General features: G+C 37.1%; 1 protein-coding gene and 1 long non-coding RNA gene across 2 annotated transcripts; both read left to right on the top strand.

The window, feature by feature from the left end:
- Nucleotides 1-87: 87 nt before the first annotated feature.
- Nucleotides 88-1,378, top strand: LOC145550411 (uncharacterized). Its single transcript, XM_081604370.1, has 7 exons — nucleotides 88-105; nucleotides 297-390; nucleotides 490-557; nucleotides 646-867; nucleotides 963-1,025; nucleotides 1,103-1,234; nucleotides 1,319-1,378. The coding sequence occupies exons 4-7, from the start codon at nucleotides 670-672 to the stop codon at nucleotides 1,376-1,378; spliced, it is 453 nt and encodes a 150-aa protein (XP_081460496.1). The 5' UTR covers nucleotides 88-105; nucleotides 297-390; nucleotides 490-557; nucleotides 646-669.
- Nucleotides 1,355-13,524, top strand: LOC145550413 (uncharacterized). The gene is made up of 3 exons (XR_014086315.1): nucleotides 1,355-1,650; nucleotides 2,750-2,795; nucleotides 13,318-13,524. It is a non-coding gene; the product is annotated as an uncharacterized LOC145550413 (long non-coding RNA).
- Nucleotides 13,525-19,232: the final 5,708 nt, after the last annotated feature.

The following is a 19,232-nucleotide window of genomic DNA, read 5'->3' as shown; positions in this document are numbered from 1 at the left end:
CTGTGTCACAGCTCCTTCAAATAATCTTACTGCATCCCTTAATCCAGAGGAAGCGGGAGAGGAATTTGAAAAGTACCTTTGACCGTCTTGTATCGTTGGCCTAAGGTATGTACTGTGTTTTCAGCATGAATGTAAAGCAGTGTTCATTAATTTTAGTTTGCAGAGACCACTTTCTAGCATGTTTTAGGTATTTCCCTCTGCTAGACATATGTAAAATGCAGAGCAATGGTCACTGAGGTGTGGAATTGAGAAACGGTGATATAAGCATAAATGTCTAAATGGGTTGTTTTTCTTAGGTTTTTTGTACTGGCTTCCCCCTGCGCTTGACTGAATCCCTAGAGAAGCAAAATTTGTTTCAGCAAGAATTTCATCGCAGGGCAGCAAAGCTTGGTAGGTATTAATACGTTTCTCTTTGGTAAAATGTATTATAGGTCTTTGTTGTGTTTGGTGAACGGAATGTATGATTTTTTTTTATCCTGGTCTTTTCAGGTATCCCCTATTTTCCTGTAGCTGACTACTTTCCTCTGAAGCGTCTCAATCTGTGGAGCCCTGATGGCGTGAGTACATAGTCATTTTCAAAATAGGAAGGTAAAATTGTGCATTTCTATGGAATGTTAATTTTATCTCTCATTGTAATGTGTGCAGATCCACCTCAGCGATGACCACGGCATGCCCATTCTCCAGAAACTCATGTGGATGTTTGCTTATCGATATCTCGAAATGTCAACTCCAAAGCCACCGGTACAGAGTCAGGCAGCTACTGGTTACAAGCCAAGATTTGTTCCTCGCATTGTCGTGAAAGGGGAGGAAAGAAGAGTCCCATCTTTGCCATCTTCAGAGTGGACTCTTGTGAGATCTGGCAGAAAGGTATCGATATATTTGCAGTTTCCTTGCAGTAGAAGAAAGATGTTTCTTTAACTGTTAAATATCTTAAACAACTCATATGTGCTCTATCTTTACAGAGGAACCACTCAGGGGAATTGGAATCTTCTGATTCACTGAAGACAAGGGTGGTTCATCACAAGGTATTTGAGGCTTGTAGCGATTTATAAGATCTAATTGTAAATGTCACTGGTATCTTAATTAAAGTTTTATTTTGCAGATTGATGGGACTCCAGTATCGTTAAGAAAGTGTTCCGTTCTGTTGAATCCTTTACGTTTTTCACCTGATATCTTGGTTGCCATGGAAACGGTCTCTCCATCAGACCTTTCAGATGTTCACACAGGCAATGAGGTAATTTGCAGAAGACTGGAAGTACCATTTACCATTTTAGTATTTTCTTTTATAAAGAATCCAAACCTGAAATGTTTTTTACAGACAAAGTCTGTGGAACATCAAAGAAGTCAGCTGGGAGACAGCAGGTTTGTGAAAGCATAAGTTAATAATTTGTTATTGTAGAATAAAAGTATTTTGCAAATGAAGGTTTAATGTATAACAAATATTGAGTTGTGTTTTAACTGAAAACACGTTATATTGAATCTTTGTTGACTTTGTGCAAAGCAAGTTTAATATTTTGCTTTGGTCTCATTTGGTTTTAGGTTGAGGCTAAAGCTAAAGCAGCCAAGATGTCTGTCTGCAATGTGCTGCCTTGTGAATCTCAGGAGATGTTGAACTGTCTTGGTCTGTCGGCGAGTCCTCCCAGCCAGTTGGTATGTATTGTGATGTTTATCGTTCTGTGTAATAAGAAAAATATTTTCTAATAGTCATAAAATCTAATTTATTTGGAATAATACAGTATAACTTATTTGTTTAATGTGTTATGCATAATGTTGGATATGTTTCAATCCATAAGATTGAAACGTTACATGTAAATATTTTGCAGGGACAGATTATCTGTACAAAAAGTAACAAAGTGTAAGCAATTAATCAGAATCCCCTCAATGAATTACTGAAATGTCAATTGACTATTTAAGATAATGCAAAAGATATTTCTTTGGATTGTAACAATGTTTCAGATGTAGTGTTAGCTTGAGTAGATGTAGAATCTCTAAAATAAAGAGGAAATCTTAGTATATATTTTAGGCCAAAAATGCTCAAGAGATCATGCTTATTTTGATTTGAACATGAATGCAGCAGAAAAGGGTGAGGTTTTCAATTGTGTGGAAGTGTTTGTACATTTTTATTTTTTGGATGTAGCAGTTGTGCATGTCTACTTTCTTAAATACGTTTGAAGGTAATATGCTAAATGATGTCATAGTTTACTGCAAATGCATCATTTGTTTGGAGCTTAATGGTGACTGCTGTGTTGGCACAAATATTTATATAAAAAGTAATGGTACATGTGGTATACTATGTACAAAATGAATATAGATGAGTATCATGTTTAATGTTATCTGATTTGTCTTTTGGAGAAAAAAGTAATGCAAGCTTGCTTTCTAACATATTTTAGGAAAAGAACCAGACTGTAGATGAGAGTTAGACTGTAGGCAATGTTTGTGTCTTCTGACATTATAACCAATTAACAGAATGCAAAGAAAAACACTGATTGCAGGACCACTGTAATACACATTTTAGCTGGAACCTCTCTACAATAATCTTTAATTGCTTGCACATGTTACTTATTTATGTTGTAATAAATGCTAAAATGAAACATTCAAATTATGTGCATATATTTTACAATTATTTGAGATTATTGAATAACTTAAGTAATTGTTTTGTGCAGTTCCGCTAAGCATTTTTCATTTAAGGAAAAAGACTAAATAAAGTGAAAATATAGAAGTCTTAATGTTTTTAAAATTTCCATTCTAGACGCTTGAGAGGAATGATTGCCAGTGCACGCCGACGTCATCCAAAGGTAAAAATGATCTGCTTTGTAGGAGTTCGGAGGGGTTGCAGTCGGCTCTTGTCCCAGGGACATTTATTGGTAGTAATCGGTCTACATCTGGGACCCTCATGTCATGCAGTATTGTAGCCGCAATAAAACATCACATTTCTCCATTTGTACCTGGAAGACGTCAGATGTAGATGAAGTCTCTGTGCAAGGTCGCAAGTTGGCGGAATATATTGCTCGAGAAAGACCCAGCATAGGCTTAAAGCCAGAGTTGTGCAAGTTGGTTCAAGATCAGACTATTTTTGGTGGAAAGTGGAATGTAGGAATTTGTGACATGGTGACATGTGATTTTGACCAGGAGGGGGAACTCTTTGAACTATTACAAATGTATTTGATGAGAAATGGAATGTGTATCTTTTGTCTTCATGATGCAACTACCTTGGTAATCCAGCATGGAGAGTACTTTGCTGTTGTAGACTTTGGAACACGGAATTCGGAGGGCTTAGCATCAGAATCTGGTACGCCTGTAGTGGTGTTTAACACAAGCTTACTTGATTTAATGGTTCATTTGAACAAACTTGGGGAATCCTTATATGCAACCGAATATGCAATCTATGCCATTTCTGTAAAAGAGATGTGCAGTAATATGGAAACATGCACAGCACTGACTGAAGACACACACTCTACAGATGCATGCCATGCTTCCAGTAGCCATGTTGCATCATTCAGTGGGTCATTTCATCAGGGTGAGGATCGCTTTACATATGGTGGACTTCAGTGTGCAGCCATTAGTCTTGTTGCTTTAACAAAGCACACACTGACAAGTGTGTGCTTGTCAGTGTGTGCGTTTTTTCGTGGAATATTGAGATATTGGACAATGTAGTTACTGCAGGTGATAAGCTGTACACAGCTTTGCATGACGGCCATTTAATCAGTGGTGGACATGAGCTTCTTGCTATTCCAGACTTGCCTGAAAATATTCATGTTGATGGACAGCATTTTGAATGTTTTTATCATGCAGATTATGCTTCTGGAGATGTGGATATAATGGGAGGACAGTTAATAGAGGAGGATGTGCTTACTACTCTCTGGGATGGATTGAGTAAGATGTGTGGAAAGTATGAAACGTGCTTTATGACAGTATGTGGCAGTACTTGTGCTCTCATCAGTAATAGTGGGCGTTATGCTATTGTAGACTCCCATGCACGTAACAATGAGGGCATGGTAGATGCACATGGTAAGAGCGTTGTTCTTTACTTTAACTGTATAGATGATGTCTTTGCATATCTTACAAGGCTTTCTGCTGAACTGAATGTCACTCGGAGGTTTTTTGAGATCAGTGGAGTTGATATTGTTCAGATGGACTCAAGTAAAAGTGTATCTGAACATTCAGCTGCTTTTCCAAGTAGCACTAGTCTGTTTGAAGGGAGCAATGGTGATATACAGGAGGATTCTTATGGAGGACCTTCATTCCAACTGCAAACATCAAACAGGGATGATGATGGTGATGATGATGTGGTTGTTACTGATGTCCAAAATAAGGAATTGTATTTTAACCCCATCTCTGAAGACATTGCACGGTCATTGTGTGGCAAGTTTAATGTAGAGTTTGAACGGGCACATTCTGTATCTTGCGTGGTTGGTGAACTGGGTGTGCCATGTATGACAGAAAAAATAGTAGGTGATGGAACTGCTTTTTTAGAGCACTTAGTCAAGCTGTCAGTGGCAATCAGAAATCTCATCGCAAAATTCGGCTTGCTGTCACAAACCAGTTAAAAAAGAATTTCCAAATGTATACAAGTATTCTCAGAAATGAGTATTCTTCCATGTCAGAATATATTAGGACTTCAAGGATGCAATATGTTGGCAGTTGGGCAACTGAAGTAGAGATTCAAGCAGCAGCTGACTTTTTTGACATAAATATCTTTACTTATTGTAGTGATAAATGGCTTAAATATACATCTACAAACAGTTTGTGCAATCATGGTCTCTATTTGCAAAATATTAATGGTAATCATTATGAGAATGTTCTTTGTGTAAAGCAGCCCAAGTCACAAATATGTTATGGTTATTGCACAAATCAAGATGTTTCTGGGAAATGTAAAACTCGGAAAGCTATTGCAAAACAAAAAATCGCTCTTGTAGAGATGGTCAAAACTGAGAGTTTTGTGCAAGAGGAGTGTGTGGGTATTTTGCAAGATGATCAAGAGACTTTGCTATTTACTCCCTGTCTGAAGTTACTGCTAAAACTCTGTGCAACAAACTAAAATAGACTTTGAAGAACACAATTTCCAACCAGTAAAATTGGGAGGGCCTTTAGGAAGTGTGTGTAAAACTAAAAATATTGTAAATGATGCCAACAGTTTTTCAGAGCTATATCTCATGTACTCAGCGGTTCACAGAATAATCACCGTAAAATTAGACTTGCTGTAGTTTCATATATAACCAAGAATATAGAAGAATGTGAAGAGTTTCTGGAAGAGATTATGCTTCTGTGTCAGAATATGTTAACCAGTCACAGATGAAGTACTTGGGTCACTGTGCTACCGAAATTGAGTTTAAATCTGCTGCAATCATGTTGGGATTGGACATTTATGTATTTAATGGCACACAGTGGAGCAAATACAGTTCAAATAACAGTAATTTTACTCATCAAGCTCTGTATCTTCAAAACTGTAATAATCATTTTGATGCTGTTATGTGTGTAAAGCAGGCTAATAAAGACTGTTGCTTCGAACTTTGTAATCCAAATGGTTCATTACAGACAAAATCCATTCAAACAAGATCTTCCCAAGTACAGAAAGATACAAAACAAACTGTAACGAGCAATAAAAGAAACTACAGTTTTTCTATGTATTTAAGACAAAAAGGAATGGGAAGAAAATGATCAAATACAAAACTCAAATGACATATATGCAAAAAGTAAAATTTAAGCAGAATAACAAATACAAGACAAATTTTTTATACAAGGAAAAGAAGAAAAACTCGAGTAGAACAAAATATCATGATGATGAGACTTATCAAAAAAAGGTTCAGCTGAGGACTATTAATAAATATACTAAAGACGAATCTCATCGAGAGAAACTGAAGCAAATTGGCATTGCGAAATATAAGAAAGACGAATCTTATCGAGAAAAACTGAAGCAAATTGGCATTGCGAAATATAAGAAAGACGAATCTTATCGAGAAAAACTGAAGCAAATTGGCATTGCGAAATATAAGAAAGACGAATCTTATCGAGAAAAACTGAAGCAAATTGGCATTGCGAAATATAAGAAAGACGAATCTTATCGAGACAAACTGAAGCAAATGAGCATTAAAAAGTATAATGAAAATGAATCTCATAGACAAAAAGTAAAAGAATCGAGTAAAAAGCAATACCTTTATCCAGGACATAAGTTGCACATAATATCAGATGTAAAGCTAAAAGACGGGAGATTAAAGAAAGTCAAAGGAGTTTGATTTTGTTGTTGCACAATTTTTGGAGAAGGTAAAGAGGGGCCAAATTTTGTTTGTTGCGTTTGCTTTCGTCTGTTGTTCAAGCATCAGATATTGAATTGTCACAAAGACCAGTACAGAAAAACTAAAGAAATGTCTTTAATTGCAGATAAATGTATAAGTGACGATTATGTGCATAGGTGTGATGATGTGTGTGCATCTCCATGCACTCTTAATACCTGTCGAAATAGGCTGTATATCTGTTATTCTTGCCATTATAAAATGAGCAAAGGTCAAATACCCTCAGAAAGTTCATGTAATAATTTATCTGTTGATCCCATCCCACCTCAGTTGGCATGTTTGAATACTTTGGAGCAACACTTNATTGCTTTACATATACCATTTATGAAATGCTGGCTTTGCCCAAAGGTGGACAAAATGGAGTGCATGGACCTGTTACATGTGTCCCTACAAATATAGTTGAAACTTGCAGCCTGTTGCCAAGAAGTAATATGGAAGGCTCTTTGTTACCTGTGAAGTTGAAGCGTAAATTGACATACAAAGGTCATTATGATTATCAGTATGTTGATACAATGCATGTCCAGGAAGCTCTTCGGTACTTGAAACATTGTAATTCTCATTATAAAGATGTGGAGTTCAATGAATCTTGGATCAATGAGTTTTCTCCAGAAGAAAATAGTTCTGTTTTAATAAAGAATAAAGTGTTAAAGAAGATGAGGACATGTCCATAGATGAAAATGATGATGACCTTTTACATGACAGACAGCAACACTGCATGTTCCAGGACACTTGTCTTATGCCAGTAGATATAGGACAAGAAGCTTTGGATCAATATGTTGATAATGTGTTGAATATTGCACCAAGTGAAAATAATAACCCGGTAAAATTGCTTTCTGATTGTACAAATGAAGCAAAATGTTTCCCTGTTTGTTTCCTTTGGGGTATAATACATACCATGAAAAGCGGCAATATCGTTTGACCTTAAGCCGCTACTTTAATAACAGACTTCTTCATGCTGATGGTAGATTTGCACGTAATGTAGAATACATCTTCTTTGCTCAATACATGTCAGAACTGGAGCAAGTTGTCTCTAAAGTGTCTATAGCATTGCGTAAAGGCACAAGTCCTACATTTCAAAATATGACTGAGGTATTAAAAATGAGGACTCTTTAAATAAGTTGTTACAGTTTGATGATGGGTATCGCTTCTTGAAACCTATTCGAGGCACACCTGCCTTCTGGCAGTCGGCTCAACGCGACTTGCTAGCTTGTGTTAGAATGTTAGGAAACCCACATGGTTTGCCTCATTTTCTTCTGCTGATATGAGATGGAAAAATTTACTTTACAGCATTTTGAAGCAGGAAGGGCGAATGCAGACTTTGGAACAGTTGCAGTGGGCAGATAAGTGTGAATTGCTGCGTCGTAACCCTGTTACTGCTGCCAGAACGTTTGATTTTAGGTGGCATGGTATTGTAAAGGAAGGTTTAATGTCTCCTGCAAATCCAATTGGAAAAATTGAAGATTACTATTATCGTGTAGAATTCCAGCAGCGTGGTTCTCCCCATTGTCATTGCCTTTTTGGATTTCTGGTGCTCCAATTCTGGACAAGAACACTGATGAAGAGGTTACTGCATTTATTGATAAGTATGTAACATGTGAAATTCCAACTGAAGAAGATCCATTGTTTGAAGTTGTTACATCTGTACAGCAGCATTCAAAACGACATTCAAAAACTTGTAAAAAGAAAAAAACTGTCTGTCGTTTCAATTTCCCACGGCCTGCATCTTGCCGAACCTTTATTTGTCGCGGTGAAAAATATCAAGATCCAGTGAAGACTTGCAAATGCAATTTGGATAAAACTGATAAGGCAGATTGTGAATGTCTTAGCAAGGACAAGAAAAGTTGGGCACAAATTGAGAGAGATAGAGCAAGTGATATTTTAACTAGTGTAAAGAATGCCATCTCGGATGAGAACTGTACATATACTACTGTGGAAGAAATGTTTCAAGCTTTGGGGATAAGTCAAGGTTTATTTGAAACTGCATATAAGCGATCCAGTAGGAATACTCATGTAGTGTTGAAAAGACAAATTAATGAAGTCTGGATTAATCATATAGCAGGCCGCTGTTAAAGCTTGGAATGCAAATATTGATATCCAGTACTGTGTTGATGCATATGCATGCTGTGTTTATAGTATCTTACATGTCCAAAAGTGAGCGTGAAATTGGCCTTCTGTTGGGAAATGCGCAGAGAGAAGCAGCTAAAGATGGTAATGTTAGTGCTAAAGAGGCTTTAAAGACACTCGGTAGTGTCTATTTACATAACCGGGATGTTTCTGCTCAAGAAGCCGTGTACCGACTGACTAACATGCATTTAAAGGAGTGCTCTCGGAAAGTTGTTTTTATTCCAACAGGTGATAATATTGTGAAAATGAGTTTACCCATCTCTGTTTTGAGAGAAAAAGCTTCTTCTCAGGATCTTACCCAGAAGACATGTTTATGACGGTATAGTTGACCGCTATAAGAATAGGCCGAATGAAGATGTGTTTTCTGATATGTGCCTGGCTACATTTGCTTCAGAGTATCGTGTTTTGTCAAAAATGAGAAATGTAGAAATTCAGTAAAGTTGAACAATGGCTTTGGGATTGTTGTAAAAGAACTCGGACAAAACCAGCAGTTGTTCGATATGCACGTTTCTCTGAAACGAAACAGCCAGAGAAGTTTTATCAAAGTATAATGCAGTTATTTCTGCCTTACCGCTTTGATAGTGAACTTAAACCTGCACATTGTGAAACCTATGGTGACTTTTACAGACTGGTGTTATTGGATTGTTGATGGAACAAACATTCTGTAAAGTCTGTTGTAGATTTGAATAGGAGTGAATTTGAGTTGGAATCTGATCATTTTGAGGCTGTGGACAATGTTACTGGTGATGTAATGCTGGAGGATACATGGGCTGAGTTGTGTCCTGAGGTTGAATTGTAACGCTTGGAGTGTGTGGAATTACGAAAGAGAAACCAATAGAAATGATGCTCAGGAACATATTCCTGATTTAAGTTCTAACCCTAAGACATTTCAGTATTTGAGAGAAAACAAATGAGTAGATCTGAAGGCCTTGCGTTGATTAGATCTTTGAATGAAAAACAGTTTTCTGTTTTTTATCAATCCGGCAGTGGTGTTTAGATAAAGTTAATGGAAAAATCCAGAACCATTGCACATATTTATTACAGGGGGGGCCGGTACAGGAAAAAGTCATTTAATTAAGGCAATTGAATATGAATCAAAACGGTTATTGTCCACTGTGTGTAGGTTTCCTGATAATACATGCGTATTACTCACAGCTCCCACTGGCATAGCGGCGTATAATTTAGAAGCGACAACATCCACACCACTTTTTCTATTGGAAAGGATGTACGCCTACCGTATACTCCTTTGGGCGAAGATAAACTAAATTCCTTGCGTGTCAAATATAGTGATCTTCAACTTCTTATTATAGATGAAATATCAATGGTTGATCACAATCTCTTATCATATGTTAACGGCCGATTGCGTCAGATTAAACAAACCACGAAAGTATATGGGGGTATCAGTATAATTACTGTCGGCGATGTCTATCAGCTCCCCTGTTCGAGGTAAGCCGATATACGCTGAGGGTGTTGCCACAATATATGGTCGGAGTTATTTCAAATTGTAGAATTAACTGAAATTGTGAGGCAAAAGATGCTGTATTTTCTCAACTGCTTAACAGGATGAGAACTCGCTCCAAAAGTACACCAATGCTGGCGGATGATATAAGATTTTAAACATTGTGAAACGGGTGAGGTTAGCTCAGCCTTGCACATATTTGCGACTAATAAACAAGTGAGCGAGCATAATATTCATCAATTATATCAGACTTGTCCTGAATTTGTTAGAATTGGGGCACAGGATTATGTAAATGATAAAAAAACGGAAAATTGAGGTTGTTAGAAGGGAGTCATGCAAAAGCTTCAATACCTGCTTATCAGAAGTGTTGTTATTGGCAAAGGAGCACGTGTTATGTTGTGTAAAAATGTGGATGTTAATGATGGTTTAGCTAATGGTGTTGTTGGTACTGTGACAGAAATATTAATGCCTGAAAAGGACAAGTTTCCTAAAGTGGTGTATGTTAAATTTGATGATGAACGAGTAGGCATTAAGAAGAGGAAGAGTTGCCACTATACATCATCAGATTTGGCTGGATCCACACCTATTGAACCTGAGGAGGACAGAGCCACTGTTAAAGGCGGCTTGCGGCGGCAATTTCCTCTCAAGTTAGCATGGGCATGTACTGTACACAAAGTTCAAGGAATGACTGTTGAGGAAGCTGTTGTTTCTTTTAGTAAAATCTTTGCCCCGGGACAAGCTTATGTGGCCGTGAGTCGTGTTAAAGTCTTTCAGGATTGACAATTCAAGATTTTGATGAAAAGAGGATATATTGTAAGGATGACATTGCTGTTGCTCTTGAGGATATGAGACCCTTTTGAGTGGATCTATTCAGTTGGACCGATTTAACAAATCTCCTTTTACTGTATTCCTGATGAACGTGCAAAGTTTATCTCGGCATGTAAAGATTTGACTTGTTTTACAGAGAAATGGAAACCTAAATGTGTTGCTGTTACAGAAACATGGTTGACTTCAACTCAAACTGATACAGTAAAAATTGATGGTTACAGTTTCTCCAACCGTCCACGACATTTATCTTATTTAACAGGCATCCACAATTGAGTGTGTTGCAAGACCAACAACATGGTGTGTTGGCATTTATTGTGCAAATGACATTGAATTTGAAGTTCTGCAGCAGCCAGAGCTGAATTTGGAGTGTTTGGTGTACCGGTTTAGTCATTTAAAAATGGTCCTTGGGGTAATTTATCGCCCACCATTATATCCCCTGTCACTATTTAAAATAAATTTACAAACTTTGTTTGATTGGCTTGAAAAACAAAGTGACACAATAGCACTGATTGGAGATTTTAATGATGATATTTTGAAGTCATCAACTATCTCAAAATTTATGTCTGATAAAGGATACCTACAAATGGTTGATGAGCCAACCACTGAAAAGGTACATTAATAGATCACGTTTATGTTAAATCAGAGATGCATAAGTTGAAGCCGTAGTTGTGCCTACATATTTTAGTGATCACGAGGGAGTAATGTGTGTTTTGAGCGGTTGTAATCATGTGATGTTTTGAAATATTTGGTTTTTCTTGATGAAAATGAATTAAAAAATGTTTAAGACTGCAAGACATTGAGCTACATTTGAAAGAGTGATGGCACTTACAAAAATTGGGCACTTTAAACACTAAGCAAAGCCACTAACTACATCTTTATTTCTGTTGCTCAAAACATTTTGATGGTTAGTCTGTGAAGCAGTTGTTCCATATGCCGCACTTAAACGGGCAGTGGGATGCTGTTTTCACATGGATGGCCAAATAGGTATCCTTAGGCTTGAAAAGTGAAGCAGTTGTTCCATATGCCGCACATAAACGGGCAGTGGGATGCTGTTTTCACATGGATAGTCAGGGAATAATTAGAAGATACCCACTCCAAGACGACTGCAGCTGTCTCCGAACTACTGCCTCCTCAATTAAATTTGGTTAAGCACATTAATAAGAGGGAAAGACAGGGAGCAAAACAAGGGATGCCACATCCCACTTACACACACCTGACATACAAAGGAAATGGGGAAGATAACCAACCAAGGGTCTTTGAGCCCCGCTTGCACTCACAACACTTGCATATCTACACCACACAATAAATCAGATTCAAGTTCACTGATCAAAGGAGGACAGTTCCTACATAAAATTGGAATTTAAAACTCTCCTTAGAAAAGGTTCGTTTCTTGCATTAAGTTATTTATTAAGCTTTGACAGATGAACAATTGGATACAGACCTAAAGGAATAATGAAAGCAACATTTTAATAATTGGCATATTGATATTTAATATCCTTTGGGATCAATAAAGAATTTTGAATTTGAATATGATTAATATGTACGTGTGTTAAATCTTTGAAGCTGTTCTTAATGCAGGGTTTGCTTTACCTTGTCACATAGCACAAAAAAGCAAAGGCAGTTTATTGGTACTTCCATTTGTGGAACTGGGTTCAATTCCAGGACTGCCCGACTACATTTGTGCTGACGATTGAAGGTAAAAAAAATTAAGTATGAATCCTGATAAGCTTTAAATATTTTTAAAAAATTATATAAATGAACAGTTTAACATTTTTTCCTTAATCTAAAATTGGGAGTTAAATAGAAAATATCTGCATTTGCTTTATGCAATGAGTCCAGATAATTTTGCAAATTATCATGTTAAAGTGCCTCATATTTAAATGTACAAAAATGAAATCCAGGTGTAACTAGAGCTTTTTAACAAACATTTTAGCATTGTACTATTTGTTTTGAAATCATAATTTATGGCTACATTTATTACAAGCAAAACAAATTTGAAGGAGCATTTTAGCAAGATGGTAATGTAAATCATACAGAGGAAAATAGTTGAAATGTACAATTCCACAAATTGGTGATCCAATTCTAGCTTTCTCCTGTTATGTTTAACCTACTATTGTTCAAATAATTGACAGGTAAAGAGTGTATAATTTTTAAAAATGGTTTGTATGATGTGACTTTTATTGCACAACCATGGAACACATTGAAAACAGGCATGAAATTTGAAACCTCTTCTTAATAAATATATATTTTTTTGCATTAAGAAAGTGTAGCCAGGACACAGTATTTCATTTTTGTTAGATTCACGTTAATTTATTTTTATTAAAGATTTGCTTGAGAATAGAATCTTTTTTCTGTAATTCTTTAGCAAAAAATAAACGAAATAATAATCTTGTTTTTGTTCAAATATGGGTTGAGTTCATCTGACCAACTGCACTAAAATGTCTTAATGGACATGGTTAGTACACAGTCCATTCTATGTTGAAATGTATGAGTATTCAAAGGAGTTTAATTATAATATAAAGGCATTTCACTAAAGTGAGGGGAAAATGTTTAAATTTAAGATTTATTTATTTTTATAGACACCCTGGGTTGATAAGGTCTGTTTTTTTTTAACAGGTCAGATTTCTCTTCGGAGTTCAGTTCCAGATTCTGTTTCCAGGTCCAGGACTCTCTCTCTGCTGCAAGTGGACCAGACTGATGAGCTGGACCCATACAGCGCATCAAAGGAACATCACCTCATATCAACTAACAACCAATGAAGCAGTTAAACTGAAACTACTTGAATTGTAGAATACAGTCCATTCTATGTTGAAATGTATGAGTATTCACATGAGTTTCATTATATATAAATGTATTTCACTACAGTGAGGGGAAGAATGTGTTAATGTAAGCTTTTTTCTTTTTATAGAGTACCCCAGGTTAAGGTCTGTTTTTTAAACAGGCAGATTTCTGTTACAGATTCCGTTTCCAGGTCCAGGACTCTCTCTCTCTGTTGCCAAGTCGACTAGACTGATGAGCTAGACCATATGCGCATCAAAGGAACTCACCTCCTGTCAACTTCAACCTGATGGAAGACATTCAGGCAACTGTCAAACATCTTCACTCTGGAGTGGACCATTGTGAATGCAACTGGATTATTTCTGTTTTCATCATTTGTCTCATAATCCATCAATCAACTGATTAATTCCTTCTAGAAAAGGAAAAACATATTGGATTTCAGAACCGATTTAAAGAATTTCTCTTTACAAAATCTCTTTACCAATTGCATTATTAAATTAGGTAAGTTATTTCATTAAAAGTAAAATTTAAACAGTAATGATTTATTGGTTAATGTCAAGTTGTCATAAGGATATTTTGAATGTCAACTTGTATTAAAAGTGTCATAATTTACTGAATCACACTTTAACAAGTTATAATATTCATGAAGGTTTATTTATGTTCATTACAGGTGTTATGTAATGTTTATGAAAGTTTCATGACAGTCTTATTCACCCCCTTCAAATAAAGTGTTACTAATCTTCATCCATCCATCCATTTTCTTCCACTTATCCGGGGTCGGGTCGTGGGGGCAGCAGCTTCAGATGGGAGGCCCAGACTTCCCTCTCCCCAGCCACTTCTTCCAGCTCCTCCGGGGAATCCCAAGGCGTTCCCAGGCCAGCCGAGAGACGTAATCCCTCCAGTGTGTCCTGGGTCTTCCCGAGCCTCTCCCGGTGGGACGTGCCCGGAACACCTCACCAGGGAGGCGTCCAGGAGGCATCCGATGGGCTCACACCTGTCCGAGGGGCCAAAGGGGTCGGGTGCATTGTGCTATGGGCGGCGCCAAGGGAGGGGACCCTGGCGGTCTGATCCTCGGCTGCAGAAGCTGGTTACTAATCTTATTTCATCAATTCATTGGTTATTTTTATATCACTAATATATATATATTAGTGATATTATATTAGTCAATATTTATTGAACTTTGAGCAAAATCATTGAGATCCTTCTCTGCAATGGGGTAATTTTCAAATGAATTTCCCTACTACTCTCGAATTGTTATTAAATAGTGACACTAGATATATTTTAAATATTTTGTTAAAACACTGACATGTTTAACATGAGAAATTAATAGTGTCAAGCTCAGGAATAGATAAATTAATAATTACATGTGTTTTTTTTCACCATTGTCTCTGAATGTGTTCCACCCTGTTATGAACATTTACATATGAACCACAAATAGTTGAACATTTAAATTTTGAAAAATGACTTTTTCTTACAAAGAGTGTGTCCCTTTTACTATATAATGTTTTATTCTTGAAATGGTACACATCATGAAGTTACAAATCATTTATGACTGTATTGTAAAGAAAAATCTGTTTTACTCATTATTACTGAATGCATTGAAAATATTGGTAATTTAAAAACTTATACCAATATTTGCATTTATTGGTCTTCAACTCCCAACATGGTTCAGAAAAATCCACAGTACTTAATGTTTCTGTAACAATATTTAATATTGTTACAGAAACACGTGTGGAATGGAACATAACATGCTGGATGTACCATAACAGGTGGAAAATCAAAGTACTTGATTCTAAAATCTGATGATTTCATTATTAGTTGCAGGATTGGCTCAGTCAAGTACAGGTAGAGTGTTTGTCCTGGTTCTTTTTGGCAAGAACAATTGATATCCCTGTAGTTGATTTTCCCATGACATATACTCATTGTTCCCCTCACAGGAGTCAATGGGGTAAATAGTGAAATGAAAACAGACAAATGGCAAGACATCTGATAGTACCTCAGACTACTCTGCAACTCTATTCCATCAACTCAAATTTTTTATTTGACTTAAAATTATTTATTTTCACCCTAATTTCTACCTTATTTGGTTCATGAACATAACAGGGTGGAAGATAACAGGGTGGAACTTCTCTAACTAATCTACATGTTGCTCTTTATGTGGTCAATATTTAGCTAGCTAACATTAACCGAATAACAAACCTTTAGTGACTAAATCTAGCCATATGTTTTTTAAATTCTGAATAAACATTTTTCACAATCTTTCCTAACAGCGTGGAACTTTAAGCCTAACATATACAGGTTAATATATTTAAGACAGGAAAAAGTACAGAGATGGTGACATTTGAAGCTCACTTTGTTTCCATGTTGAATTCACATCAGAACCATTTGATGTCACTCACTTTAAATGGTTTTTATGGAATTTTAGACTTTTTCAAGGCAGAAATAAAAATAACAGGGTGGAAAGTATTACTGGGACATGTATAATATGAAGAAAATATCAAATGTGAAAATAGTTTCAGTAGATTAAATTGTATATTAAAATAAGGTGTAGTAGTCCAGTCAATCAACTTATTGAGAAAAAAATATTATATATTTTATAGTTTAAATGTCTTGAGGAAGTCTATTACGCTGCACTGTGGGCACATGAAATTGAACATGTGAGTCAATTAAAAGGTGTATAAAGAACAAGTTAATATTTAAAAGCCATTTTGTTTATATTTGAATAATGGCAAACATCTAAATCCATCCATTCTTTTCCTGCACCCTGTCCCTTAGTGGGGTCGGAGGGTTGCTGGCGCCCATCTCCAGTTGGCATGCAAACATCTAAATGTATAATTAAAATACTTTTTTGTACATATTTGGCACATTTTACAAAAAATAATTGTGAGCAAAATATGGGGACATGGAATGTTGCCACAAAAAAAGAATCAACTTACATATTTTTAAATAAATCTTATCACATTTTGAACTCATGACCAAATCTGCTGCATTTTTAACAAAATTGTAACATGTCATGAACACACTTCTAAATTGAACACAATTGAACACAATTCCTCAATTTTTTAATTAAACTTTGCCATGACACTGCCATGTTGCTACTGACATCTGGTATTGGCTTCCTTATTAGTGAGAAGACTGGCATTGCATGCTGTTCACCAGTGCTCTGTAATCCGGTGTGTAACTTGAAACTGCAACTGTGAGTGCGTCTTTCAGATGTGCATCAGTGAGACATGTTCTGTGTTTGTTCTTGATGAAGTTCATGTCAGAAAACACTGATTCACAGAGATCGGTTGAACCAAACAGGCTGGTAACCTTCATAGCTGCTGTGCTTACACCACTGCACCATCTATTTTACTTTCAATACCAGCGGATCTAGTTTTAAATTGTATGTTTAATTTTTTATTATGTTGTGTTTAATTACAGCACTTTGTATCAGCTGTGGTTGTTTTAAAGTGCTTTGTAAATAAAGTTGGTTGGTTGGTTTGGATTGATTCCATTTAACCTACAGGGCACAGTAGAGTCAAGTTATAATGTGTAATATGTTGCTGTAACATTCAGTCTTCAGTTTTTCAGTGGCTACCTGTATTAGATGTGTGCAGGTTTTCCTCCTGTTGCCCATATTGTACTGTGTTGAGATTCTCTTTATAAATATAATCATCATCATCATCATCTTGTCTCCAGCGTTCATCCTCACCACCAACAACAACAACAGTTTATGACAGTTTAAGTTTTGGAAGAAAATATGTGTGTCTGAACAGCTGGATTGATACTTTATATCTATCACTTACGTTGGCATTAGCTGCATTGTTTACAGCAGAACTCCTTGGTGAAGCACACAACATCTCAGGCAGATAGCCAATGTAGAGAGGAGATACAGCTATTTATAACCGAAAGGGTGCAGTAGAGTCAAGTTATAATCTAATCTTTAGAGGTCCACCAGTCGATCATAGAAAATCTGGTGCAAAACGGATGAAGCCTGGTTGATTTAGAGGCAGACAAAAACAGGTGACTTCCTGTTGGAGGGGGCGTGGCTAAGGTGATGTCATCATATGACCTTGTGAATGTGATCAAGGCTGGCCAATAATGATACATGGAAGTCTGATGAAGTGTCACTTTCCTGTAGAAGTTATTGCATTTTAGTATTTCATGGCACACAGCCAAAGTTTGACACTTAGCCACGCCCACACGCTTTGATGTACGAGAATTCTTTTGATAACTTTTCGCCTTCAATGTCTTAGGTGTGTGCTGAGCAAGTTTGAAGTCTGTATCTCAAAAGCTGTAGGAGGAGTTCGATCAGATGCGACGTCTATGAAAAACAGGAAATGACAGCTTTGATCCAAAATGGCCGACTTCCTGTTGGGTTTGGACCATGGCTCCAAGAGACTTTTTTGTACATCCTGACAAGATACACATGTGTATCAAATTTCATAATTCTAGGTTAAAGCATGGCTTGGGGCTGATGATTTAAAATATTCTAGAGGGCGCTGTTGAGACATTAGGCCACGCCCACCAAATATTGCACTGGATTACTGTCCGGATTGGATCAGGATCCATCTCAGTGAGTTTGTGCAGCTGGACCAAAATTGTGGAATACAGAGCCAAACGTAAGGACAGGTATATTCGCCACGCCGCCACGCCACCTGCTGCATCCAACCAAACGGGGTTGGACACCCTGACACACCAACATGTCTTCTGTTTGTGGACACAGTTCATGTTGATTATGTTAAAGAGTCAGATAGGGACCGATCACAATAAAACATGACACTTCCTGTTCTAAGGGGCGTGGCTTAGGTAATCTCAAAATTTCACAACTGGTGTCGTAGGTCATCCAAAGGTGATCACACACAGAAAGTTTGGTGCTCTATGAGTTCTTTGTAGGAGATATAATTGCTGATTATTTTATGGTGAGTCAGTGAACTTTGACCCCTGGTATCACCCCTTCAGCATGCACGAAAACTCACCGTTTTGATAACTTTTAATCGGGCATGCCTATGAACCAACTAACCAAGTTTGAAGCCGTTCCATCAGAAGCCCTAGGAGGAGTTCGATCAAATGCGACGTGTGTAAACGGCCAAAATGGGCTCAAAATCGGAACTTCAATCCAAAATGGCCGACTTCCTAGGATACTTGCACTATGACATTAATTGTAAATTCTGAGTGTCTTGGGGAGCTCTACAACTGTAGCGAATTTCAATCTCTACATAAAGTAAGTGAATAGGAAAGGTCTTTTGAAAATTTCTAGGGGCGCTGTTGAGCCATTTTTTATGCGATTTTTGCGTAGACCTTAAAATACGTAAATTTTTCACAGTCCTATGGGACCACCAATTTTGGTGAGTTTTGAATATGTTAAAGCCCCCAAAAAGGCAATTCATTTGAGGCGAGAAAAATAAAAAATAAAAATTAAAGCTCCGCGGAGCCTCAAGCGGCCCGAGCAGCCAAGCGCCGCTCCGGCCTATAGCCACCGCGGGGGACCCAGCACCGCCGCCCGCCTGCCACCGCGTACCCTATCGCACAGTTGAGGCGCGCCTCCGCCAGGCAGTTTGAACTGTTCACTTTTGCATTGTTCCCTGAGGACACACCACAAATTTGGTGCAGATCGGTTGATGTAGAGAGGAGATATTGATGATGGATAGTCTAGGGGCGCTGTAGAGTAAAATCACAATTCAAACCCGTTGGGCTCTTTAGCATTGAGCACAGGTCAAACATATCCAGTTTGGTTCCAATCAGAAGATGCGTCTTTGATTCAGAGACAA

This window comes from Poecilia reticulata, unplaced genomic scaffold (genome assembly GCF_904066995.2).
Source record: "Poecilia reticulata unplaced genomic scaffold, P_reticulata-male-v2 Scaffold_42, whole genome shotgun sequence".
NCBI lineage: Eukaryota > Metazoa > Chordata > Actinopteri > Cyprinodontiformes > Poeciliidae > Poecilia > Poecilia reticulata.
Note: the sequence above shows the minus strand (reverse complement) of the source record. Positions and strands in the feature narration are given on the sequence as shown.

What these genes read in the sequence shown, in the direction of transcription:
- LOC145550411 (XM_081604370.1), top strand. Translation starts at nt 670, where the DNA reads ATGCCCATTCTCCAGAAACTCATGTGGATGTTTGCTTATCGATATCTC. An exon ending in CAAGGGTGGTTCATCACAAG is followed by an intron (nt 1,026 to 1,102) that starts GTATTTGAGGCT and finishes TTTATTTTGCAG; the next exon opens with ATTGATGGGACTCCAGTATC. An exon ending in ATGTTCACACAGGCAATGAG is followed by an intron (nt 1,235 to 1,318) that starts GTAATTTGCAGA and finishes TGTTTTTTACAG; the next exon opens with ACAAAGTCTGTGGAACATCA.